The sequence below is a fragment of the Bubalus bubalis genome, chromosome 18 (genome assembly GCF_019923935.1).
Source record: "Bubalus bubalis isolate 160015118507 breed Murrah chromosome 18, NDDB_SH_1, whole genome shotgun sequence".
Taxonomy (NCBI): Eukaryota; Metazoa; Chordata; class Mammalia; order Artiodactyla; family Bovidae; genus Bubalus; species Bubalus bubalis.
This window is the reverse complement of record NC_059174.1, coordinates 55,072,914-55,099,127: the sequence shown is the minus strand read 5'-3', so window position 1 is coordinate 55,099,127 and position 26,214 is coordinate 55,072,914. Positions and strand designations below refer to the sequence as shown.

The 26,214-nt window shown below is 52.8% G+C and overlaps 2 protein-coding genes and 1 long non-coding RNA gene across 7 annotated transcripts; 1 reads left to right on the top strand and 2 right to left on the bottom strand.

Moving 5' to 3' along the window:
• Positions 1 to 67: 67 nt before the first annotated feature.
• On the bottom strand, positions 68 to 3,796 carry LIN7B (lin-7 homolog B, crumbs cell polarity complex component). Of its 4 annotated transcripts, none has more exons than XM_025269480.2 (6): positions 3,653 to 3,796; positions 3,110 to 3,228; positions 2,754 to 2,825; positions 1,810 to 2,019; positions 516 to 679; positions 68 to 171 (listed from the first exon to the last, which is right to left on the bottom strand). In XM_025269480.2, exons 1-6 carry the CDS (start codon positions 3,687 to 3,689, stop codon positions 150 to 152), a joined length of 624 nt encoding a protein of 207 aa, XP_025125265.1. In that variant the 5' UTR covers positions 3,690 to 3,796; the 3' UTR covers positions 68 to 149. The 4 variants fall into 4 exon arrangements, 2 of the variants coding, with proteins under 2 accessions (XP_025125265.1, XP_044786792.1); XR_003104719.2 differs by having other exon boundaries at positions 446 to 679; XR_003104720.2 differs by having other exon boundaries at positions 450 to 679.
• On the top strand, positions 3,769 to 13,873 carry LOC123330159. Its single transcript, XR_006545865.1, has 3 exons — positions 3,769 to 3,870; positions 6,214 to 6,327; positions 13,348 to 13,873. It is a non-coding gene; the product is annotated as an uncharacterized LOC123330159 (long non-coding RNA).
• On the bottom strand, positions 11,713 to 26,214 carry SNRNP70 (small nuclear ribonucleoprotein U1 subunit 70). 2 transcript variants are annotated; one of them, XM_025269479.3, is made up of 10 exons: positions 25,958 to 26,214; positions 25,037 to 25,193; positions 23,447 to 23,509; positions 23,269 to 23,323; positions 19,363 to 19,427; positions 19,181 to 19,243; positions 18,452 to 18,533; positions 15,184 to 15,285; positions 12,605 to 12,692; positions 11,713 to 12,498 (listed from the first exon to the last, which is right to left on the bottom strand). In XM_025269479.3, exons 2-10 carry the CDS (start codon positions 25,181 to 25,183, stop codon positions 11,871 to 11,873), a joined length of 1,293 nt encoding a protein of 430 aa, XP_025125264.1. In that variant the 5' UTR covers positions 25,184 to 25,193; positions 25,958 to 26,214; the 3' UTR covers positions 11,713 to 11,870. The 2 variants fall into 2 exon arrangements, with proteins under 2 accessions (XP_025125264.1, XP_025125263.1); XM_025269478.3 differs by having other exon boundaries at positions 11,713 to 12,525; positions 25,958 to 26,212.

The following is a 26,214-nucleotide window of genomic DNA, read 5'->3' as shown; positions in this document are numbered from 1 at the left end:
AGCTTCTCTCCCGCCCACATCTCCAGACACTCCAACCCCGGGATGCAGGACAGACACAGACACTCAGTGAGGGTCAAAGATCTTTAAATAAGGAGTTGGTGACAATAAATACTGTACAGGGGAGGGGGTGAGGGTCCAGATCTGTGGTTTCAGCCTCGAGACTCCAAGGACCTAAAAGGAGGGTGAAGAGAGGGGAGCCAAGCTCAGCGGAGGAGACAGCGGTAGGCATGGGAGAGAGCCAGGATTGGGGTTCCAGAGCCAAGAGCCCAGGGAAGTGGGTTGAGGGATTCCGGAGAGAGCAGGTTCCCCATCTTGGGGTGGGAGTGAGCTAAGTAGGGGCCCCCAAGGTAGTCAGAATGGCTTGGGGAGAGAGTCGGGGTCAAAGGTCAGAATCCCAGGGAAAGGAGCCAGGGCTGGGGGTGGCAATCAGTGTCTCAGAAATTACCGGCCTGGTCTGGGAGTCTGGGGATGAGGGAGGCAGAGGAGCCCCAGGGGTGTGGTGGCAAAGGGCTCACGAGTAGCTCTGATGTTGCTGGCGCCGCCGGGCAGAGCGCATCTTCTCAAAGCGGGCTTCCATCTCCTCCAGCACTCGAGGTGTGTAGCGTACCACCAGCTTCACCGAGCCCTGGGCAGCCTTCAGAAGCTCCACTGCCTTCTCATGCTGCTCGCCCTCAACGCTCTGCAGGGGCCGTTCAGACAGTTCATCTTTATCCCCTTTCTCCCTGGTAAAGTCTGATGACCCCCAATCCATCCCTCCTGCCCTGTTTATTGTCCCCACCACCTGGCCCCAGCTCAGACCTCATCCTCGGAGTTTTGGCCTCCAGTCTCTTATTCCCCCCAGTCTCTTATTCCCCACAGTCCCAAGGGGGTCTTTCTATACTTCCAGGCTGAGCAGCCTTCCACTGCTCACAGTCCTCCCAAGCTGGCCCCAACCACCTATCTAGCTCTGCCTCCTTCTACTCTAACCACAGTGGTTTTAATTATCTGCATGCCCTAGTCCATCAGAACCAAGCCTTTTCTCTTCAGCTCATAGGAGTGCAGAGTCACAGTCCCTGCCTACAGTACCTTCAACCTAACACTCTTCTCCACAAACTCCTACTCATCCTTCAAAACCCAACTCAAGGGGACTTCCCTGGTGGTCCAGTGGCTAAGACTCTGTGCTCCCAATGGAGGGAGCCCAGGTTCACTCCCTGGTCAGAGAACTAGATCCCACATGCTGCAACCAAGACCTAGAGCAGCCAAAAAAACAACAACAACAAACTCAAATGTTTTTAATCTCCAAAATCTTCCCTCATCTACACTGGTCTGGTGCCACATCTGGGCTCTCACAGTGCTCTGTGCTTCCTCATTCTCTCCCTGGTTTAGGATTATTTCAGCCAGGGTCTATCTCCCTCACCAGAGAGGGTGTCCTTGGAGGTAGCAGCAGAGGCCAGTTACTCTCAGCGTGTGTGCATGCTAAGTTGCTTCAGTCCTGTCCAACTCTTTGCAACCCTATGGACTGTAGCCTGCCAGGCTCCTCTGTCCATGGGATTCTTCTTCAGGCAAGAATACTGGAGTGCGTTTCCATTTCCTTCTCCAGGGTATCTTCCTGACCCAAGGATCAAACCCGAGGCTCCTGCATTGGCAGGCGGATTCTTTACCACTGAGCCACCTGGGAAGCCCCCTAGTTACTCTCAGGGTCTGCAGCAAAGCCCAGAACAGGGTGAGACACAGAGGCAGTGTTCAGTGTGTTGAGTGAATATGAAAAACAGGGACTCTGCTACCTTGGGCAGACTATGACCCCCAGCCCTGCCTCAGCCCCCAACTCACCACACCATTCACTGACAGCAGCTGGTCCCCACGCTTCAGGCCTCCGTGGCGGTCAGCCACACCCCCAGGGATGACACGGGAGATGTAGATAGGCGAATTCTGCTCCTTGCCCCCCATGATGTTGAAGCCCAGGCCCTCGTCCGTCTTGGGCAGTTCCACTACCCTGGGATGTGCATGGCCCTCACTGGCTGTGAAGGCGGCCACCGTGGCCTGGGAAAGAGAAAGCCTTGGGAGGTGAAGACCCCCCACAATGGGCATACACACTCAGGTAGGCCCCTGCCCAGGAGACGGATTCGGCCAGGGAGCTTTCCTCAAGAATGGGGCACCTGCCACACAAGTCAACACAAGATCACTCTGGCGACAGGATGTCCGATTTAGTCACTTTGGACACTTCACTTTCAAAGAGAAGGTCTCCATTTGGTGTGTGTGTGTCTTGAATCTCATTTTTTTTGCCAATCTCACTTTTTTACAGAGAGAAACAAAGGCCTGGACAGAGAGTCTCAAGCCTCGAGCAAGCGAACAGCATCTAACCGTAGCTAAGTAAGATTTCAGTGTTTAACCCAACTTCATTGTTTTCATCGTGTAAAGGTTTAAAGTTATCTTCTGGTCAGGCATTTCATACTAGTTTCTAATTGTACTTGCTAATTGCCTGGAGAATTCCATGGACAGAGGAGCCCGGTGGGCTATAGTCCATTGGGTCACAAAGAGTCGAACACGACTCAGTGACTAAAACTTTCACTTTTCACTTTCAAAGATACTTTTATATGACATTGAAGCTACAAATGTGAGATTATTCAAAATACATTTTAAATACTAGTAAAGGTGATAGATAGATATGGCAAACATCATGAAGGAGGAAACAGGAATGACTGGCTTTAGGAAGACGCTGAGCTGGACCATGAGATTCAGTGGATACCATGAGCCATGGGGTGGGGGCAGCCTACCTTGGCCGTGGCGTGGGCCCGGATCTCAGCACTGCCGGTGATGTCCAGCGTGTCGTAGAGCTGCTCATACACCTGGTGAGGACGCAGCCCTGCCTCAGGGAGCCTCCAGCCCAGCTCAACACAGGCGTACAGGCCCGCAGACCCTCCCACACAAGGGTCCGCCCCGCCCCCGCAACCCCGAGGCCACGGAAACTACAACTCCCGAAGAACCCCTGAGCTGAAGCGCGGGCGCCACCCCCGCAACCCCCAGGAGCGCCGCCCCGGTCGCTGCTGGGAGGCGTAGTCCCTCGGCTCTGGGAGACCAGGAGGAGGACCACGGCCGCCCGCCCCGTGCCCCGGCGCCGCGGTGCTCTCACCTCTCGGATGGCAGAGCAGAAGCGGCTCTGCAGGACTCGCTGGAGGGCCTGCAGCTTCTGCGGGGGCAGCTCCCCGCTGCGCTGGAGCCGCTCGAGGAGCTCCACCGCCCGGGACACTTCTGCGGGGCGGGGGCGGGGCGCACAGACACAAACAGTCAGAGACGCGAAGACGCAGAGAACACGGAGAGATTGCGGCCAGAGACCAAGTCAGGACGAACGCAGACCCGGGGAAGAACAGCCGTGTCCCGGCCGGACACCCGCAGAGTCGCTGCAGGTGGCAGAAGAGAGACTGCGGCCAGCCGGGCGCCCTGCGTGCCCGGGATCCCCAGAGACACCCGCGCAGAGGTGTGCGTGCAGCGGGCGCCCCCTCCCCTGCCCGCTCGCCCACGGACCCTCCCACACCCTTCGACGGCCGGACTTTCGGCGCCCCGCCCCGCCCACTCCCGCCGGGCCCGCCCACCCGCCGGGGTCTTGCCCGGGGAGGGGCGGGATACCGGAATGCAGACCCGGGGCCGGGTGGGCAGGGCCGCGGGGCGCGCTTACCCCGCTCCAGCCCCAGCGGCTCCACCAGCGCAGCCATGTCCGCGCCGCCGCTGCGAGGCACCCGCCTGCCGGTCGCCGGCGAGGAGGGCGGGGCTGCGCGAGGCCACGCCCCGGCGACGAGCGCCCCATGCGGAAGCAGGGCCCGGCGCGCGCGCGCCTGCCCACCCGCCTCGGGTCCTGTCTCGCTCCCCTTCCCTCAGACCCCACACGGCTGTTGGGTTAGTGACCCCTCCTATTGCAGCTTCTGTCTGTCTGCACCACCTTCCATCTCATCTGTCTGTCCTGCCCGCCTCACCTGTCTGTCTCCTTTCTATCCGTTTTTTCTACATTCATTGTGGAAAGATTGAAGGCAGGAGGAGACGGGACGAGAGAATGAGATGGTTGAATGGCATCACCGACTCAATGGACATGAGTTTGAGTAAACTCCGGGAGTTGGTGATGGACAGGGAGGCCTGGCGTGCTGTGGTCCATGGGGTCGCACAGAGTCGAACACGACTGAGCGACTGAACTGAACTATGTCACACATTGGGCCCAAGATCAGGGATACAATGGTGAGCAGGGCAACTAAGCCCACTGCCCTCCTAGAGCTTATTCTATGACGCGGGTGGTGCTGGACGCGGGTAGACAGATATGAGAGTAGGGAGGTGATGATCTAGGAGGGACACTGGTACAAAGTCCTTGGAGGTAAGATCTTCAAGAGGTGCAGCGCAGATCACTTTCCAGGCAGAAAGAGCCCCCATGGCAGGATAGCAGAGTAAGGACTGGAGTGGTTTATGAGGAAGGCGGAAAGGTTGACAGGATATAACTGATGCACTGCCTTGTGTGTTGGCTTATTCATGCTGAGGATTTTGGACTTCATCGTAACTCCTAAGAGTAAAATGCGATAGTCACATGTGTATGTTAAGATCACCGTGGACACTGTGTGGAGACTGGATTGGATGGGAGCAAAACTGGGATCAGGGGGACAGATCAGAAGGTCATCCCTGTAATCCTGTGATGAGCAGAGGCGTGGAGGGTATGTGGACAGATTTGGAGATGTTTGGATGTGTCTTAATTGTATATGAGGCCTGAGAGGTGGAGGAGAAGGGGATATTAAGGTGTGTGTGGGGCCTTTTGCTAAGATGGTCTATGCTGCTGACGGGACAGTGGATATTTTGACTTTGAGGATCCGGTGCAGTAAACCAGGCCTGCAAGCAGTTCTGAGAATTTAGGCCAAGGTGGTAAATAACACCAGAAGAGTGGACAAGAATGCTAGAGAGAAGAGAATGTAGAATGAAGAGGATTGAGGACTGAGTCCTCAAAACTCCTATTGTATAAAAGTCAGGAAGAAGACAAAGAATGGCCGGAAAGGTAGGAGGAAATCTCAACTGGGAGAACCACGAGAAGAGAGTGTTTCTGAAAAAGGAAGTGAGCAGTGGTATCAGATGCTCTAGAGAGTCAGAGACATGTAGATGCAGACGAAGCTGGAGAAGCCTGGCTGTAGTTCAACCATCAACGGATGCAGAAAGTCCATCCTCAGTTAACCTCACCATTAGTGGGATGGAATCCAGAAAGGGGTTTTTGCAAAGTGAGAGGACTGGAGCAGGTTTGTTTACCCTCTTGCCGTCATAGTATTTTTCTCTTTTCATTTTAACAGCAACAACAAAGAACAGAACATAGTTATGGACTTTAAAATAAAATGAAATAATACAGAAGGATAAATATTTTTGTCCATTTTAATCTATTCCCAAACGTTTTATTTTGTATTGGGGTATAGCTGATTAATAATGTCGTGGTTGCTTCAGGTGAACAGCAAAGGGACTCAGGCACACACACACATGTATCCATTCTCCCCCAAACCACCCCCATCCAAGCTGGCGCATGACTTTGAGCCGAGTTCCACGTGCTGCACCGTAGGTCCTTTTTGGTTATCCATTTTAAACATAGCAGTACATGACCTAGAAGGATGAATATTGAACAGCACCAGCCCCATGGGGGTTTCCTGGTGGTCCAGTGGTTACGACTCTGCACTTCTAAAGCAAGGGGTGTGGGTTTGGTCCTTGGTCAGGGAACGAAGATCCCATGTGCCATGTGTGGAGGCCAAGAAAATTAAAAAATAAAAACAAAACAACCCACACACACACACAAAATGGAAAGCACAAACCTCTGTCCCCGCCCCGATTCTCCTCACTGCAAGAGGCAATAAGGTGTGGCTGTTTCACCCGCTCATTGCTTCTGTAGCTAAGTAACATATCATTTCTCAATTTTTCAATTTTAGGTGTTAGCAATATATTACATATTGATTTTCTGCTCTTACAACCTTTCCCCTCTCTTCCCATGGTAGTTTTATGGTACCAGTTTTTAGGTCAGTCAATAAAAGGCTCACATTATGTCTAAGTATTCGATACTTACTGTTTGCTGTATGAGCTCGAGTATTGTCCTGTGATTACATTTCCTTTCTTGAACAGCTTCCATTTTTCCCCCTGTAATGTCTATCTACTTTTGTTTCTTTCATCGCATTCTTAATTTCTTTCAAACTCTGCATCATAACACATACTTTATTGACTCTTTTTATCCTGAAGCTTCTTGTAAACTTTAATCCTCTGACTCCAATCTGGACCAAGAAACTGCTGTCCTGGGATGTCCCTCCACTGCTCTGCTGAACTGGATCATCTCTTTTTAAATCCCTCATTTCAGTAAAGTATATACCCCGTTATTAATAACTTCCTAAAAAGATTGTTGGAGGGAAACAAAGATTGCAAGATTTGTTCTTCAAGAAAGTTCCTCTAATTCTTTTTTCCCCTTGCACGTCTAGTATCTAATCAACTACCAATGGTGAAGATCACTCAGTCATGTCGGACTCATTGCGACCCCATAGACTGTAGCCTACCAGGCTCCTCTGTCCATGGGATTTTCCAGGCAATAGTACTGGAGTGGATTGCCATTTCCTTCTCCAAGGAACTTCCCGACCCAGGGATCGAACCCAGGTCTCCCACATTGTAGACAGACGCTTAACCGCTTAACCTCTGAGCCACCAGGGAAGTCAATCAACTACCAAATGTGTCTACTAATTAATTGCAGATGGTTTTCAGTTCTGAAATTTCCAATAGACTTTTTATTAAGATTCCTGTTAAAACTTTACAATTTTAAAGATCTCATCAAATTCTTTTTTCCTTATTTTGGGAACATAATTATTTCAGCCTCTGATAATTCCAATGTGTTCTTATTGTCTTTTTCTCCTTGAATAGATGCTAAGTTTTGGCACTAAGGGTTAGCCTCTGGTTGCTCAGATGGTAAAGAATCTGCCTGGAGTCAGGAAACCCTGGTTCGATCCCTGGGTTGGGAGATTGCCTGGAGATGGGAATAGGGACCCACTCCAGTATTCTTGCCTGGAGAATCCCATGGACAGAGAAGCCTGGTGACTTACAGTCGAGGTGGTTGCAAAGAGTTGGACATGACTGAGCGACTAAGACACACACACATTGTACTAAAGACCACGTAGGCTCTCCCTTCCTCCAAAGAAAGTTAAGTTTTCTTCTGGCAGGGGAGAGGTCTGGTTTTAGGTTTTCTTAGGCCTGGTCTATTTCACATGTGAGCTGACTCCAATACTGTGTTACTCTGGGAGCCTCAAGCACAGCCATTTCTCCACTGCAGGCCTGGAACCCCAACCTGTCTCCCCCGGGGTTACATGGCTGCTCGGCCACTTAGCCTCCGTTAGTGCTTTCTGATGAGCCCCCCTGGGGGTCTTGAAAGGACAGTGAGCTGCTTAGGAGTTGGCAGATGCCTGCAGGGAAGACTACATGTCCATTCTGAGACTCAGTGCCCCATCTGGGAGTTTCTCCCTCGAGTCCCACTGTCTGGTCCAAACTCTGTCAGCTCAGCCCAGTCGAGGACTGCCACTTTCTGAGTCTTTTCCACCACTTTTTTGAGTCTGTCCTGCCACAATAATTGGCAAATATCCTCAAGGGAAAAGTGAAAGACCATGTTAGTCGCTCAGCCGTGTCCGACTCTTTGTGACCCCATAAACTGTAGCCCACCAGGCTCCTCTGTCCATGGGATTCTCCAGGTAAGAATACTGGAGTGTGTTGCCATGCCCTCCTCCAGGGGATCTTCCCAACCCAGGGCCTGAACCCAGGTCTCCCGCACTGCAGGCGGGTTCTTCACTGTCTGAGCCGCCGGGAGTGAATGTGAAGCTCACCTCTGTGTGCTTTCCCCTCCTGGTATCAGACCCCCTCAACTGGCCTACAATTGCTTGCTCCGCAAAGCCTTTCACAAGTTCCTTTTATATGTTTTGTCCAGTCTTTATTTATTTACGGCTGTGCTGGGTCTTTGTCGCCATGTGCGGGCCTTCTCCAGTTGCAGCCAGCGGACTTCTCGTTGCAGTGGCTCCTCCTGTTGCGGAGCACACACGTCAGGGAGCGCGGGCTCAGTAGCTGCAGTTCCCAGGCTGCTCAGTACTTGTGGTGCATGGACTTAGTTGCTCCAAGCTACGTGGGATCTTCCTGGACCAGGGATCAAATCTGTGTCTGCTGCATTGGCAGGCAGATTCTTTACCGCTGAGCCACCAGGGAAGCCCTTGTCTAGTCTTTATGTACCTGGTCTCTTGGCGGGCTATGGTCCACAGAGTCACAAAGAGTCAGATGTGACTGAAGTGACTTAGCATGCACACTATGCCAGCAAAGTCCAAAATGGGCTGTTTTTCATAGCCAGCTCCAGAAGTATGGTTTCAACATCTGGAGTATCTATGAAAATACAGTAATTAGAGGAATTAAGGGGTTTTTTTTTTTTCAATTATTCCCTAATTGATTTCTCCAGGACCAGTTTCTCTATTTATCTTGTGGTTTCTTTTGGCAGATTTTTTTTCAAATGTCTGGGATCTTTGGTTATATGCTTGTAAAAACTGAGGCAGTTAAAAAAAAAAACAACACTGGGGTGTGCAGTTGGATTTCACTGACAGTTTGCCTCTAATTATCAGGCCAACTCTGCCTTCAGGCTGAGAAACTTGTATTTGCAAATGCCCAGCTCCTAGGCATTCTGATTGTGGAAACGGAGTGCAATTGTTCTGCATACAAATCCTGTTCAAGTCTCATATCCCAGGGACGGGGGAGCCTGGTGGGCTTCCGTCTATGAGGTCGCACAGAGTTGGGCACGACTGACTAGGCTTAGCAGCGGCAGCAGCAGCCTTCTCATACCTGAAGTTGCAGTCCTGAGCCTCTGTAAGTTCTCTGCCAAGGTCTGTGGATGGCTCCCTTCTCAAGTGGCCACCAGACTGACATGTTCTCGCCACTGTCCTATTTCATCTTTAATCCAGAAATGTGCTGACATCTTGACCGCTGACGGAACCTTGCTTTGTTACTCCTCTGCTATCATTAGGAAGTAAAAACACAGACGGTGAACCTGCCATCATGAACTGGAGGCCATTTTCTGTCCTGGCCCTGTGAGGACCCTCCACTCTACCTGATATTTATTTTATTTATTTATTTATGCTATGCTGGGTCTTAGCTGTAACACACAGGATCTTCCATCTTCCTTGCAGCATGCAAAGTCTTAGTTGCTGTATGTGGGATCTAGTTCCCTGAACAGGGATCCATCAAATCCAAGGCCCGTGCATTGGGAGCTGAGAGTCTTAGCTGCAGGACCACCAGGGAAGTCCCTCTACCCAATCTTTTTACATCTTTAAAAATTTTTTTAAGTTTTTTTTAATTGAAGTACAGATCTACAATGTTTCAGATGTACAGCAGTGATTCAGTTATACATGTATTCTTTTTCAGATTCTTTTCCATTATAGATTATTACAAGATCTACTGAGTATAGTTCCCTGTGTTATATAGTAGGCCCTTGTTGTTTTATATATAGTTGTGTGTATCTATTGATCTATTAATCCCCAACTCCTAATTTATCCCTCTCCTCCCTTTCCCTTTGGGTAACCATAAATTTGTTTTCTGTGTCTGTGAGTCTGTTTCCGTTTTGTAAATAAGTTCATTTGCATCAGGGCTTCCCAGGTGGCGCTAGTGGTAAAGAGTATGCCTGCCAATCCAGGAGGCATAAGAGACACAGGTTCGATTCCTGGGTTGAGAAGATGCCCTGGAGGAGGGCATGGCAACGCACTCCAGTATTCTTGCCCAGAGAATCCCTATGGACAGAGGAGCCTGGTGGGCTCCAGTCCATGGGGTCACAGAGTTACTTTAGCAACTTCAGTTACCTGAAGCAACTTAGCACGCACATAGCATACATCATTTGTATCATTTTTTTTAAGATTTCACATATAAACAGTATCATATTTGTCTTTCTCCTTTTGACTTCACTTAGTATGATAATCTCTAGGTCATCCATGTTGCTACAAATGGCATTTCATTATTTTTATGGTTGAGTAATATTCCATGGTATATATAGTCCACATCTTCCTTATCCATTCCTCTGTCGATGGACATCTAGGTCGCTCCCATGGCTTGGCTATTATGCTATCTTTTTTGTTTTTTGGCCACTCCATGTGGCATTTGGGATTCCCTGGTAGCTCAGCTGGTAAAGAATCCGCCTGCAATGCAGGAGACCCCAGTTTGATCCTTGGATTGGGAAGATCCCCTGGAGAATGGCAACCCACTCTAATATTCTGGCCAGGAAAGTTCCATGGATTGTATCGACCATGGGGGTCACAAAGAGTTGGACACAACTTTCACTTCAGTCACGTGGCATGCAGGTCTCTTTGAACCTGTGCCTCCTGCAGTGGAAGTATGGCATCCTAACCACTGGACTGCCAGGGAACTCCCCTTGCTATTGTAAATAGTCCTACGTACATTGGGATGCATGTCTTTTCAGGTAATTTTTTCTGGACATATATGCCCAGGAGTGGGAATGGTGAGTTATTTTTAAACGTGTTTTTAAAGGAACTGCCACACTGTTCTCCATAGTGGTTATACCAATTTACATTCCTACCAGTGGTGTGGGAGGGTTCCCTTTATCCACACCCTCTCCGGCACTTATTTGTAGACTTTGGGTGACGGCCATTCTGTCTGCTGTGAGGTGATCGTGTGGTTTTAATTTGCATTTCCCTAATAATTAGCAATACTGAACATCTTTTCACATGCCTGTTGGCTGTCTGTACGTCATCTTTGGAGAAACGCCTGTTTAGATCTTCTGCCCATTTTTGGCTGGGTTGTTTGTATTTTATATATTGAGCAATATGAGCTGTTTGTATTTGAAAATATTTTCTCTCATTCTGTAGGTTGTCTTTTCATTTTATTGATTCCTTTGCTGTTCGAATGCTTTTAACTAGGTCCCATTTATTTTTGCTTCTATTTCCATTACTCTAGGAGTCGGTTCCAAAAATGTATTGCTGTGATTTATGTCAGAGTGTGTTCTATGTTTTCCTCTGGTTTTATTTATAATACCTGGTCTTACACTTAAGTCAGCAATCCATTTTTTTAAAAACTGTATTTTCGCTGCACTGGGTCTCTTCTGCTGCACGTGGGCTTTCTTTAGTTGTGGCAAGCGGGGCTGCAGTGTGCAGCCTTCTCATCACAGTGCTTTCTTACTGTGGCACCTGGGCTGAGCAGCTCCTTGGCATGTGGGATATCCCCAAACCAGGGATAAAACCCATGTCCCCTGCATTGGCAGGCAGATTCTTAACCACTGGACTACCAGAGAAGCCCCAATCCATCTTATTTTTGTATATGGCATTAAGAGAATGTTTTTTTCTTTTACATGTAGCTGCCGTCCAGTTGTCCCAATACCACTTATAGACAAGCCTGTCTTTTCTCTTTACCTTTTTATCTTGCTCTCATGCTTCCTTTGTGAAAACACGGCCCAGAGCCCCATCCCCACACCAAGATAGGGGTATGAACAGCTCCACAAGAAATGTGTGGGAGCGCTGAAAAAAAGCAAGGAAGATACAAAGGCATCAAGGACCCTTAAGGAGGGCTTCCTTATCCTATTTTAAACAGCTCGTATGTCCCAGGACTAGCCCTAGCCTTAGTTCATACAGTTCCAGTCCTGGAACACCAACCAGAGTGGGGCCATCTAAAGTCAGAAGGTGACACCCTCCTGGGGAAGACAGTAAGAGCAGTGAAGAAACCAAGCGCCCATTATCAACAAGAAATTTTATTTTTAAATCCAAGAGACCAAAACAAATAAGGAGACTCCTACCCTTGGCTGGCAGATTTAGGTGGTGACCAGGAAGGTGGGGGAGAGGATGACAGCAGGGAAAGTAGGAACACGTCCAAGCAGCCGGTGAGCGGCCTCTTCACTCCGGAGCAGCCTCCATCAAATACCCGTTCTCCGGAGCGAGATACCCGTCGCCTCCCTCGGACTCCATGTACATGTCTCGGCCGTCGTTGCCCAGACCCTCAAGCCCGTTGTCCTGGCCGCCGCCACCCCCACCTCGGGCCTCATCCCTGCCCCGATCGCCGCCCCGCTCCCCCCGCTTGTGCTCCCGGTCCCGGTCGCGATCTCGGTCCCGGCGCCGCTCCCGCTCGCTGCGGTGGCTTCGACGTCGGTCCCGGTCACGATCCCGGCCCTTCTCCTCTGGGCCGTCCGGGCCGTCGGGACCCAGCTCCCCGGGGGGCCCGTCATCCGGGGGCGCGTCGCCGGCCTCGGAGGGCTCGGCCATGTCGCCGCCGCCGCCTCCGCCGCCGCGCAGCTCCTCCTTGCGCTCGCGCTCCCGCCGCGCCCGCTCTCGGCTCCGGCTGCTGCGCCGCTTGCGGTCCCGGTCCTTGTCCTTGCTCCGCTCCCTGGAGCGCCGCCGCTCCTCCTTGTCGCGACTCCGTGAGCGCCGCCGCCGGTCCCGAGAGCGGGAGCGTCGTCGTTCCCGCTCTTTGTCTCGCTCGCGGCTTCGCTCCCGGCGCTCCCGCTCGCGGTCCCGGTCCCGGTCCCTGTGGGGCAGCGGGGAGGGGCCGGGCCTGGATGAGGTGGGCAGAGGTTTGCGGCAGGGCTCCCCCACTCACCGCCCCGCTCCCAGGACACCGGGCCCGGCCTCACCTCTCATCGTAGCGGGAGGTGTCGTCCCGGCCCGAGTGCCGGATGTTGACGTCCGCCCCGCCTCTCCGGGTGCCGCCCAGGCCGCCTCCTGAGGACGGGCAGACAAAGGCGGGTCAGGGCGGGCGGGGACCCCGAGCCTCGGCGTCTCGGAGGCCCTGGCGCTCCCGACGACGGGCAGTGCGGAGATCAGAAGGGCACAGCGCCAACTGGACGCGCCTTCATCGGGCTCCGAGCTCACTTCCCCCGCCCGGGAGGCCCCAGCCCCTGACAGACCCCCTCCCCCGGTCATCCCGGCCGAGGCACAGCCCTGATCCTTCTAACTGAAGCCGTGACCCGCCCGCAAAGCCCGCAGTGGCTCCCCACTGCCCCAGCCAAGGTCAGAGGCCGGCCTCCTCCCTGTCTTTCAGCGCAAGGGCCCAGGCATTTTCCAACCTCTTCATGGTCTCCATGTCCTTCCTGCCCAGTTTTGGGGATCATTCACACGTTCCCCTGGAGTCTCATCTTCCTTTCTACTTAACTCCCACTTACCCTCCGCACCTTAACCCACACCTCACTTCCTCACTCAGCCTGCCCTGACCTACCGGCTGAAGCCCTTCTCCACTCACAGACCACACACTCCTCAGAACTTCAGTGGAGTTTCCGATTTCACATGTGTCTCAGGTGGAGTTTCCAATTTTGTGTGTGTGTGTGTGTGTACGCGCACGTACAAGAGCAAGCTGATTAACAGCTGCCTCTCCCTCCAGCCTGTACTGGGCCTTCGATCAGGACACGGGACCAGCTGGACGAGCAGCAAATGGAGATGAGGACAACCGGAAGCAGCAGCAGCTAACCTCCTCCTTCACGTGGGAAACAAACGCAGGCTGAAAAGCCACCTGCCCAGGGCGACTTGGCAAGGAAGGGCAGAGCGGAGACGTGACTCCCTGCTGACTCCAGAAGCTGCCCTCTCACTCACCCTTCTGCCCCCACTGCCTGGAAGGGAGCTTCATCAAGCTATTTCATCTAAGGAGTAGCTTTCAGCAATGAGGGTGAAAAGGGAAAAGAGGCAGCTTGGACATGGACATGAAACATCTGAACAGGGGACAAGCCCCCCAGCAGGTATGAGGAGAAACAGACCAGTGCCTCCAATGTTCAGGTCACAACCCAGCAGTGGAGTCACGTCACTAACTCTGACAGGATGCAACCAACACGTTTCTTTAAAAGATAAAGAAACAGAATATAAAATACTAGTATATACTGCCTGTAGAAAAGATAAATTACTGTTTCATCGAACTTTTGTTTGCGTTAAATGTATTTTTTTTGCATGTACGCTGGGTCAAAATGCACTGGCTTCTTCGGAATGCCAATCAAACTAGAAGATTCTGAGATTCCAGGATTCTACAATGGCCAACAGCAGACTCGGAAGGACTCACTCCAACCCAAAGAAACCAGAGAGGGAGATGAGAACCTATGTATTGAGTTGACTCAGCAGATACGTGTGTGATATACTCAGTAAAGGCAAGTCAAGCATGAGAACAGTGGGCTGGGGGCAGAAATAAGATCAGAGGGTACTGGACCCACCTAGGGTGTCTGCCTAGCGAAGACTATTTTCTCTGACAATTGGGTCACTCCCCCTCATTGGAGTTGGTCCTCAATAGCCAAGTCTGGATGGCACGACCTCAGCCCCAGGTCCAGGCCCAACGCTGAGCCACTTGGATCCACCCACCCACAAGCGCAGACTCACACGAGACTGCGTTGTGGAATGCCACACTGGCTCAGTGGGGACAGCCAGAGGGACCAGCTCCACAGACAGCAAGCACACAAGGCAGAAGGCGCAGAGCTGCCTGCGGCGGCTCTGGATGCTGCAGGCTCAGCCGGCGGCCAGGGCCTCAAGGTCCACAGACATCCCGCCTCTGGGATCCGAGCCACTGGGGTTTCTACACCAACAAGGCCGAGACACTGGGACTCTACACCAACAGACCCCTGTATACTGTTTTCTGGTACTTGCTATTAACCTGACCTTGACTGAGACGGTAACTGACAATAAGAGACGAGAGTGAGAGGGACTGAAGGTAGGAAGCTTTGAGGGCAGCGGCCAACCATGTATGTCTCATCCTTGACTAGAAGCCTGCTATGCAGCTGGTGATCAAACCAGCGTTTACTCAGTAATCAATGAACAAACAGGCTGGATGAGCAGGAGCAAAGTCTAAGTGGATGACAGATGACTTTTCAAGCCCCACCGTACACCACTTGCCAGGCTGTGTATCTGAGACGCTGAACTCAGTGAGCTCTTCAATTATTCCCACTTTCTAGGATGAGGAAAATGAGACAGAAAATGGGAGAAATCCACCTGCCAGGTAGTGCACAAGTCAGAATTTGATCCCAGACTGGCTTCTCCAGGTCAGTACTCTCGCTCCTAACTGGTAACCCAGAATAAAAAACAGAAACAGACCAAGAGAATGCTGGAGACCGAGGGGCTGAGCTGGAGAGAAGGAGAAGGAATGTGAGCATGGAGAAGAGAAGACAGAAAGCAGCAGAGGTGGGAAGAGAAGGGAGAGGGAGCCGGCAGGACCCCGAGCCCATCCGGAGCAGGGCGTGCTCACCTAGCCGCCGGGGCCTCCAGCCCTTCACGGTGCGGCCCCTCTCCACGTCCACGAGCACTCTCCTGCCGTCAATCTTCTTGCCATCTGCATGCTTGTAAGCGGCTGCAACAGATGCGGGGAAGGGGAGGGGGAGGAGTCCCCAGAGGGTCCACTAGTCAGGCGACGGCCCCGCTCTGTGGCATCCCCACCCGCCATGTCCCCGTCAGCACACTTCGGCGCACACGCACGCACACACACAGGCCCACCAGACAGCCAGGCAACTGACAGCCAGACAACCCTCTCCCAACCCGAGAGGGGCCTGCTCCATCTCACCACCTGCTTCCTCATCACCCCCAAACACTCGTGGGGGGGGGGGCTGGCCCACTCCCAACCACTACGCTAACCCTAACCACCGCCCTGGGCTCCCAGGCCAGGCCTACTCCCCTTCGACAGAGCAGCCCCCTCCCACCAAGGCGGCCAAAGTCGCTGCAAAGAAACTGGAGGTTAACTTAAGGCTGGACTCTGCGGTGGGGGAGGGTTCCTCCACAACCCCAGGCATGCACCCTAAAACGTCATGCTGGGAGCAGAGGCCCAGCCGGCCACTCCACACCCCAGTTCACACCGGTTTCCTTTTACTGTGGTTTTTGTTGGGGGAGGGTGAGCATGGGGGAACAGACATCAGAACAGAAAATGAACCAGAAGGGGGCAGGAGAAATCTTTAGGAGATGGCAGGGAGTAGAGGGTGGGTTATGGGGGCCCCCTACAGCAGGTGGGGCACAGGGAAGTGGAGGGAGGCATGGGAGTCGTGCGGTGCTACTGAAAATCCCTGCCTTACCTGCCGAGACTGTACCCACCCAGCCCCCAGCCCAGCTCTCCCTCCACACCCCAGTGCAACACGCGCCGGGAGAGGCCGAGCCCGACCTGAGCCTCAGGAAGGGTGCGGAGTAGAGGGGGAGATGAGGGGAGGGGCGCGTCCCGCGGGTGGGCAGGACACAGCCAAGAACAGGCTCGAGCCTGGGGCTGTCTCACGTGGGGCTCTCGGGAGGCCAAAAATGTCCCTGTTTCCCAACCCCCAGCCCTGGCCGAGGGGGTCATCCTCAACCAGCCACAACACCCGGCCCCGCCCCAGCCCGCTCCCCCCCCAAATAACAACCAGAGGAAGAGAAAAAGGTGCCATTTACCGATGCCGGCCTTGCGGGTGTCCAAACCGAGCGGGATGGGGGGGGCTCGGCAACTCCTGGGGGCCTGGCGAGGAGGCGGGCTTCCCGGGGGGGGACACGGGACCGCTTACCTGGAGCCCCCAAGCTTACCTGAGCACGCGCACAGACCCCACACCCACCACCATGGGGTCAGCTAAAGCTACGGGGAAGGGAGCCAGGGGGTTCTAGGGAGCCCCCGGAGGGGAGAGGAACCACATCTCCTGCACCGCCTGGAGGCAGGCAGAGGAAGTGGTGGACCCCAAAGAAACCTCATGGAGGCCTTGGAAGACGGGGAGACAGGGTTAACATAGAGCTTGGGAACTTGAAAAAACTATCTTGTTTGAATTCTAAAAGGCGGCTAGGGAGGCCTTAGCAAACCTGTCCACCTTCAGCTTTTCCCCATAAAATCCACACTCAACTAGGCACAGGCCCCACCCCCTCTCAGCACATGGAATGACTTTTCCACCTTAAATTTCTCACTCCCTCCCACCACCTGCTTCAGCCCAAAGGCTGGCACACAAGGGGACAACTTCGGGGGTCCAGGAGATGGGAGTACTGCCCATGATCCAAGGGGAAGGGGCCGCTGGGCCCCTGAACCCAGAGGAGGGTAGCGGGGGAGGGATTTCAGAACTGGGGACACAGTCAAGCAAAGGACCCCTGCTCTGGTTATGTCCCAAACCCCAGAAGAGGCCCAACCCAGGAAGAACAGCAGAGAAAAATGTGACGTGTGTATCTCTAGGCTTCGCTCTCTCTCCCTCTCTTAGGTCTCCAGCCAGTGGAAGGGTTTTCAGTAAAAGCTCCAGCACCTTCAGCTGTTCACAGCCTGTCGCTCAACCCCTCCCACAGCAATCCCCAAGTCCATGCACTCTGGAGAGCAGCTGGGCTCCACAGCCACTCGGGAGGCTCCACTGTGACAAGGCAGACAGGACATGGGCAGAGCACCCGAGTCTAGCAACCAAAAAGACTCTCCAGGGCTACCACAGTGATGGCCCGCAGAAGGGGCAGGGGCCGGGAGAGGAAGGAGGGCTGAAGGGTTCCATCAGGAACCCTGGCCCCGCTGCGTTCCCGCCGCCGTGCCGCGGCCGTCGGGAAGCCAGGTGTGCTTGGGGTTAAACCGAGCCCAACTGGAGAGGCCGGCTGCCTTTCCCATCGGGGAGCATCTTTCCCCTCCTGGGATCAGCAAGATTATCGGAGAGCACCTGGATGGGGCCAGAAGGGACAGAGGGCACCCAAACAAGGAAAGGGCTCTGGGTGCGGGGAGGCGGAGGGGCGGCTGGGGGCGGGAGGAGGGAGGCCTCGCTGCTCCTGAGCTGCCTGGCTAAGCTGGGCTGGTGTGCGGTGCTGAGTGATCTTACCCATGATACAAACCCTTATACCAACCATACACTGAGGTGTTGTAAGGGGAGCGTAAGCATCAGCTGCAAGCCAGCTGCGTGGTGGCTGCAGTGACAATAAGAACAGTCAATTAATACGGCGGCCCCTGGACACGCCGCAGCCCTGCCCACCCCCGCCCACCCAGCCCTGCCCATGTGGACGCCGCCGCGGCCTCAACGGGGGCTTTGGAGATGTGGGGGCAGGCGCTGAACACGCAGACCAGCCCACTGCCCGCCGAGGAACAGGGTGGGGGGCCAGGGGTGGGGAGGTGGAGGGTCGGGTGGCCCAGCCCCAGCTCAGCTGGGGGGAGGAGAGGGCAGGTTCAAAGGCCAGTCCTCACTGCAACCTGGCCGCCCCCAAATCTGCTGGGGGAAATGGGGAGAGGCTCCCCGAAAATCCGACCCCTCCCCCCACCTCCAACTAGCCCTAGCCCCCACCAGTTCCCTCCTTGCCCCTGAGGTTCAACGTGTGACACTTACCTCCCCAGGTTCACACACACACACACACACACGTTGTGGGGGATTTTGGTTTTTGTTTTTTAAAAAACATGTATATAAAAAACAAAAAAAAAGATATATCAGAAACAGAGGGAGGAGAAGAGACATCGCTAATGTCAGGTCTGGCGGGGAGGGGGTGGGGGACAGACGACAGGAAGGGGCTGGGGCAGCAGAGAAGAGAGAGGGCCAGAGGGCAGGGTGCAGGTGGGAGGTACTCACAGTGCATGTCCCGCTCGTGTTCATACTCGATGAAGGCATAGCCCCGGGGCTTTCCCGACCGCTTACTGTAGACCATGTGTATCTGGAGGGTGGGTGGCAGGAGGCAGAGGTCAGTTCTGACATGGGGACAACTCACCCTATCAATCACACAGCTCTGGGCTGGATGATGCCAGCGACAGATGCTTCTGACCCTCCCCCGGCCCCTTCAAGGACCCAGAGTGACTGATACTCTAATGGCCTTGGGCTTAGCAACTGATGTGCACAATGACCTCAAGCCCTTGCTAGAGCCCAGAGCACCTGAGTTACTTCTAAATCAAATGAAAAAATGTCCGTTATACATGAAGCCGTGCTCTAGAACAAGAGTCAACATACATTTTCTACAAAGGACCAGAGAGCAGATATTTCCAGCTTGCAGGGCCACACAGTCTGTGTCACACCTGCCGAACTGTCTCGCAGCAACAGCAGCTGCAGACAATAAAGTAGGCCTGGCTGGATACCAACAAAACTTCATTCACAGACACTAAGTCTGCAGTTTGTTGACTTGTGCTCTAAATCAGCAGCTAGTAATCATGACCTCTTTGCTTTCCTTCTGCTACCCCGAGACTCTGGCATGGATGTGCAGGCAGGACAGAAACCCAGGCCGGGGAGTCTGAAGCCCGAAATGGCGCGGTGCCTCCTCCCTCCCTCCGCACACCTTCAACTCAAGCACCCCTGCTCTGGTCTACTCACCCTTTTGATGGGTCCATACACCTCAAACTCTCTCCGGAGCTTGGACTCTGTCGTGTCATAGTTCTACAAGGAGACAGAAACGAAGTGAGAGAAGCCCTCAAACACCCCATGGACCGAGTCTACTGTCCACATCCACGCTCTCCGTAGCCTAGGGCTCCAGGGGTTGGGAGCTGGGGACTCACCACTCTAGCCACAAAGAGAGTCTTGAAGGCATCACCCTGAGCATTGGGATCATTGTGAGGGTCCCCTGTGCAGGATAAAAAAAAAATTCTGTGAGTAGACGTTGTCAACAGTATCACAGAGCAAGAAAGAGACTGACGGACACAGGCCCAGAACTTCCGGTCACCTGGCCACCACGGGTAGGCCCCTCTCTGAGCCCCGACTGCCCTGAAGCATAGCAGACCTCATCTGAGTGGCTGATTTAGGCTGATTAAAGGAAGGGATGAGATTGACTTCAAGCTGACACCCTGGAGGCCAGCCTACTACCCCCCTTTTTCAGACCTACGTATCCTGAGGCCCAAGTCCCTCCCAGGTGGGAGTAGCTAAGCCCAAAGGGCATCTCTGGAGAAGCAGCCTGATCCTGCCAGGCACTGCTTCCTCCGCCACCTGCAGTGCCACAGTGCCACCCATCGGCAAGGCCTGCAACTGCAGCCCGTAGGAAAACCTGAGATCAAGCAACCCTTAGATGGCAACACCTGATTTCTTCCCTGTGGCCTCAGGGAGGAACCCACAGCTGGCCCTGAGGCCAGAAGGGGCGGATGGCGTTAACTCCCAGCCTTACTACTGCCAGACCATTGAGGACCAACCAGCTCCACAGACAGAACCAGACTCTTACAGAACTAATTCCACAGGTGATTCGGACAGGTTACATTCATCCCTGTGCCTGCCCCTCACTTCCTCACCCGAAGCCCGTCCCTCTGGGTTGTAACTGTCTGTGCCCACGTGTCTCAATCTGCATCCAGTCACCCAAAAGGTATCTGTTAAGCACTATGTGCCTGAAACTCCCATAGGTGCTGGGGTAACAACAGTGAAAAAAGGAAAAAAAGACCCCTGCCTTCCTGGAGCTCATCTATTACTGCAGGGAGGCTGCCGGTAAACAACCTAAGACCAACAATCATCCAGTTCTATCTAGTAACAGCAGAGAGATGGGAAGACGCATTTTACTGGGAAGGTCAGGAAAGGCCTCACTGAAATACCATTTGACATGAAGGTGTATTTAACAGGAGACAAACTTCAGCACCACCAGGGGTAGGTAGTACTGCAGTGGCATTACGGGACCCAATGACTGCCTGCAGGAGCGGATGGAGCCCAAACAGCAGAGGGCAGAGCTTCTGCACGAGCAGCCAAAGGTGCCCGGCAGACAGAGGGAAACCACCCTGGCACAAGAGACGCTATGGTTTTTGCTTAACCAAGAGGCCCAGGAGCATGACCCAAGGTAAAAGCTAGCGCAGTGCCCACGAATCTCAGCTAAGACGGTGGCAATAAGCTGAGGTTCATCAGCAGTTCACTGGCAGCACGCGCACACCCTCGTGCCACTCCACCCTGCTGGCAGCTCTGCCCTCAGGGAATCCTTGGGCAAAGAGGTTATCTACGTAGCAGCCCAGAACAAGGGCTCAAAGGACTAGACTGTGGGGTTGAGAAACGAGGAAGTATCTCAGAACTCTGACTCTTGCTAAGCGGACCCAGACTCCACAGACCTTCATTTTGTCTTAAAAACTGGAGTAACAAACCCTACTGCACTTGAAAGCTGTAAGTAAAAAACACGAAATACGAGCAAGGTGCCCTTGAACGGTAGCTGTTAATGGTGGCAAGGCACAGCCCGTTTCCGCACTGGGGGACAGAGGCTCCTAGGGCAGAGAAAGCCTGCTGTACTTGAGCCATCCTTTTTGTTTCCTTTTCTATCATGGGGAAGTTCAACACTTAAGCAAAGAGAGAACAGTATAATGAACCCCTCCAAACCAACCTCAATGGTTACCACATGGCAACACTGGTTACATCTCTATCCCAAGCAGTGCATCAAGGCAAACTCCAGATGTACAATACCACTGTAACACCTAATAAAGACTTTAAGAAACAGTAACCACAGCACCAGTATTACACCTTAAAAAGTTAACATTAGTTCTTTATCTTCAACAAAACGCAGTGCTCAAATGTCCTCAACTGTTTCAAAACAAGCTTTCTGCAGGTGGCTCGTTTAAACCAGGACCCGAACAAGCTCCACAATGACTATCTGGCTGAGGTGCCCTTTGACTCTAACCCCTTTGGTCCACTCCCTTCCCACCTGCTTCGCCAGCTTTCATGTTTATTTATGGAAACTGGATCACAAGTTTGTCATATACAGTCTCCCATATCCTAAATTCAACTAACTGCATCCTCAGTACCGTTTAACATGCCAGGATTCTTTTCCTTTTTTTTTAAACTCACGTGGGTCAGACTCCAAGGCCTGTGCCTCAGCAACAGAGCTGAGAGGCCCCCCAAGTCAACTGCTGTCAACAGCTGTGTGTGCCAGGTCCTACAGGAGCTGGGGCCACAATGGTGAGCAAATTCCACCAGAACCCTGCTTCCTGCACTGTGAACCAATGTAACACAGATGTTCATCAGTAAATTCCTCCCACAGACTGAAATGACCAAGCTGCAGCAGGACTCAGGGCTTTTGGTGTGCAAGGGGACTCCACCCGAGCAAGGAAGCCATGAAAGGCTTCCCTGAGGAGTGACGCTGCCAGAGACATAAAGGGCAGTTGTATACACAGCAAGGTACCATGAGAGACTGGTGCAACAGCCTGGGCAGAGCCCCAGCAACAGGAAACCATCTGGGAAAGAAGAGGCAAGAGAAGCCAGTGCAGGCTGGAGCAAGAGGGGAGGGAGCATGGGCAAAATGCACCCTTAGTGGGCAGGGAAGGGACTTTGGTCTTTAGGTTGAAAGCCAAAGGAAGCTGTATAGAAATTCTCTGGCGACCCAGTGGTTAGGACTCTGCACTTTCACTGCAGAGGACCCAAATTCAATCCCTGTTTGGGGAGCAAAGATTCTAAGGGCAACATGGTATAGCCCAAGGAGGAAAAAAAAAAGCCGTTAGCAGAGCAAGGTATAATCAAGAGTTGTATTTCAAAAAGCCCCACAGGACTTGCGGGGGACAGAGACGTAGGTAAATTCATTAGACTGCGTGTCCAGGCTAGAGGGGCCTTCGGTGGTGGTGTAGACAGAGAGGATGCTCAGATCTGTGACATTCAGAGAGTAGCATGGGTAGGTCTTGGTGACAATCGAAGGACACAGCAAGAAAAGGTGTTAAAAGCAAACTGAGTAGAAACAATTGGCCATGACTTGCAAAGCTGGATGACCAATTTCCAGTAAAGGAAACATCGAAAGAAGACCAGGTTGGTGAGGAGAGGAAATCCTGATTGTGGTCCAGACACAATGTAAGATGCCTCTGAGGCATCCAAGAAGACAGGAATGCAGTGAAAGCCAGAGTTCAGAGTGCTGAGTTGAGATACCCAGGTATTCGGTTGTCAGGTGTCTGTCTGACGAGCTCCATGAGCAATGGACTCCTCCAGGGAATGTGATTCAGAGTGACATGATTCACCGGAGCCTCACAAGCATGGGAGGAAAACCCGTCTTTTGACTATACAGTCCTTGCTCTAATAAGAAAAGGCCCCCTGAGGTTGATATGGGACTCTTTTGTGAAGTCTGGTTAATGACTACAATGTCCCTCCCCCAAACTCAGACTCCTCCTGTACCGGGAAGGGATGAAGCACTCCCAGCCCAAGGACCAGGGAGCTGAGGTGGAACCACAACTGCCTCATGAGCCCGGACCTCACTGCCTTGGCCTGGGAGACCCAGCTGGGCAGTGGCTGCCTGTCCAAGGGCAGACCCCTGCAGGAGGCAGCCCAGAGTATCAGGCTCCCTTTCTGTCTGCCCTTATTCCATGCTCTTCTGCTTAAAAGCCTAAACCAAATATAGGCCTTGGCAAATAGTGGGGGCTAATAAAGTGAACTGACAACAGCCCACATTCCGAAGTAAGAGTCCTGGGGTGGACCTAGGCAAGGGAAACATAAGCATGCTTGAAGAAGACATGAAAAGAGAAGAGACTTACACATTTTTAGCTCTGTCTCAACTTCCTGCTGTCGCCGCTCAATCTTTTCCCGTCTCTGTCAGGAGAAAGGTAGACAACTGAATACAAATAGAAGAACCCTGATATCAGGGAACATCCTAAAGTAAGATGCAAAAAAAAAAAAAAACAACATGTGAGGCAGAAGGCAAACGTTACATACCTTCCTCTCCATGCGTTCCTCCCGGGTTTCTGCTCGAGTTGGAGGAGGGGCATCACGAGGGTCCTGGGAATAAGAAGAGTGACAGCGGTGGGAGGAAGGGGAAGACAGCCAGGAACAGCCAATCAAGAAATAACAAACATCTTGGCCACACTCTCCTGCACATTTACACACACGCCCACACAAACATGGACAGTTCCCAGGCCAGTGGAGGTGGGGGAACAGTGCAGATCAAAGCACGGTCCGTTGACGAATGCAATCTGTGAACAGTTACTGGTCTGTGACAAGAGAAATAGAGAAACTGAGACAAAATATGCAGAAACGTCTACAGCAATCTAACAGAGTAGTTTTATGTTCATTGAACTTAGACGTGTGATTTTCTTTAACTCTGTATTCTCTAAAAATACTAGAAGAGAGAAAACAATCCTCTTGCATTTATCAAGAGCATCGATCTGCAGTCCTCTATCATATCACACTGTGAGCATCACAATACTCGTCCTCTATTACAGACAGGAATCGGGACCAGGCCTGAAGCAAAAGGAGCTGGCAATGCAGAGCATAGGGATAAGCAACTGGACACCCTCTGAGGGCCAGGGCAGTTCTTAAAGGCCTCAGCAAGCTCCCATCAAATAACTGGCACATGACCCTCGCCTGCCACACACCTATAGTTATTAAATTAGTTTAATTGGCTAATAACATTTTCCAAGTACCGGTTCACTGAGGGTGGCAAGTCTCACTAAAGAACCAATCTTCTGTCATCTCACTATTAACTTCTGTTCTGCAACTTCCTCCTCCTCCCCTTTCCCATTCATGCCAGACGGTTAGTCTTCTGGCCGTGTGCCAACATACTCGGGTGTTCTTTGATCACCTTAAGAGGTGAACTGTTGTTATCCCAATTTCACAAATGAAAAAACTGAGGTCCATGAGCCTAAGTCATTTGTTTATGTTTGTCCTGAGGGTACAAAGCTGAAATTCTCAAGACCACCATCTTAACAGCACATCACCTGGTGTTAACCCTTTAATGACAAAAATGGTAAATAAAATAAGAATTATTGACCTTCCCTGACTGCTTGGTGCCAAGCCCCGTAACAAAAATTTCAATTTATTCTGTCAATATAACAAAGAAGATATAAACATTCCCTTGCTATAGATGAAGCGACCACAGGACTAAGAGGATGTGCCACTTGTCCAAGGTTACACAGCCGATAAATGTGCCGAGGACTACCTAACTGGACAGTCTGAATCCTCAACTGGTACTGTCACAAACTACTGAACTGTCACAAAAACTCAACAAGGGATAACATAATGAACCCTGATCAAGACAAGAAAACTGAGACTTTCCTGGTGGTCCAGGGGCTAAGACTCCTCACTCCCAGTGCAGGGGCCCTGGGTTCCATTTCCATCTCTGGTCAGGGAACTAGATTCCACATGCCACAGCTAACAGTTCCCATGCCGTGACTAAAAAGAGGGGGCAGCTAAATAAAGAAATAATACTCACCCAGCCTAGAAAACTGGCCAGACACTGGACTCCCCAATCCAGCCCCACAACCCCCCAGAACCCAACCCAGGTCCAAGTCTGCTCACTGAACTCACCTCAAACTCTCGGATGTAGGGCGCGATGCCACAGTAAGGTTGATTGTGGTGTTTTTCGTGTGGCAGTTTCTCCAAGGGTGGGAGGTATGGGATGGGGTCACGGGGAGCAAAGAGGGCCAGAAGGTTGGGCGGCAGGAACTGGGTCATCTTGCCAAGTCTGAGAGCAGAAGCCTTATATTAGGGTGGGCTGGGGGAGATAGGTTGGGAAGCCCCTATAACCCCTTGACTCCCAGGAAAAGGAAATAGAGACAAAAATCTCAGTATTAAAACAGGTTCTGTACAGCGCGCTCCTAAGTCACAAGGAAAAGGAGTAAATCTGAATCAGAGGGTTTTGGTGGGAGGGCTGTGTGAAGACGGGCCAAACCGGTAAGGGAAACAAAGACTAAAAAAGGGCTTCTGAGTAGTGAAGTCTGAGTCCTGGGCAAGGAACCGCGGGGCTGAGGGTCCGTGAGCGGTTGTGGGGACATCAAGGATCCTGAGAAAGGGAGTCCAGGGCAGTGGCGGCTGGTGGTCCCATACCGTGGATAACAGGTTACGGGGCGAGGGTCGCAGGAAGTCTTGGATTAAGGAAGGGGGTCAAAAGTAGCTAGCCTCTCAAGCCAGAGGGTTGTGGGTAATAGATCTGGACCCCACAGACGAAATGAATTATGGGTAAGGGTCCGCGGAGGCGACAAGAAAAAAGCAACATACCGCAAGGGCCTGTGGGTAAATGCTGAGGGGGAGAGGGGCTATGGAAAGAGAGCTTAAGTGACCAGAGAACTCTGGATAAGGGATGCAAAAAGGTGCTGTGACGGTGGCGCGGGAAAGGGAGCCGGCCGCGGGGAAAGGACTGGGGCCGGCCGCGGGGAAAGGACCGGGGCCCACCGCAGGGGCTTGTGGGTAGCGGCCCCGCACCCGGTAAGGCCACTCAGTCACACTCACCCGCCGCGCGGCGCCCTCCTCGGCCTAGCGACGGTCCGGAGGCTCGCGGCGGCTCCGCCGGCCCCTCAGCAGCGGATACTCCGGCTCTCGCTCCGACTCCGGCGGCGTCCGCGTCCCTCAGTCTCTGTCGCCCGCCTAGCGCGCGCACCAGGCCGCAGCTCACGAGCCCGCGCGGCCTCGGCTCGCGACAGGGGCAAGGGATGGGAACAGCCTCAAATCCCTCCGCCGTTCGCAAGGCGCACGCGCTACGCCAGTCA

What these genes read in the sequence shown, in the direction of transcription:
- LIN7B (XM_025269480.2), bottom strand. Translation starts at nt 3,689, where the DNA reads ATGGCTGCGCTGGTGGAGCCGCTGGGGCTGGAGCGGG. An exon ending in GCCGCTGGGGCTGGAGCGGG is followed by an intron (nt 3,229 to 3,652) that starts GTAAGCGCGCCC and finishes CCCGCCCCGCAG; the next exon opens with AAGTGTCCCGGGCGGTGGAG. An exon ending in TGCTGTCAGTGAATGGTGTG is followed by an intron (nt 680 to 1,809) that starts GTGAGTTGGGGG and finishes CGGCCCCTGCAG; the next exon opens with AGCGTTGAGGGCGAGCAGCA.
- SNRNP70 (XM_025269478.3), bottom strand. Translation starts at nt 25,183, where the DNA reads ATGACCCAGTTCCTGCCGCCCAACCTTCTGGCCCTCTTTGCTCCCCGT. An exon ending in CCTACATCCGAGAGTTTGAG is followed by an intron (nt 23,510 to 25,036) that starts GTGAGTTCAGTG and finishes TCTTATTCCCAG; the next exon opens with GACCCTCGTGATGCCCCTCC. An exon ending in TGAGACAGAGCTAAAAATGT is followed by an intron (nt 19,428 to 23,268) that starts GTAAGTCTCTTC and finishes TATCCTGCACAG; the next exon opens with GGGACCCTCACAATGATCCC.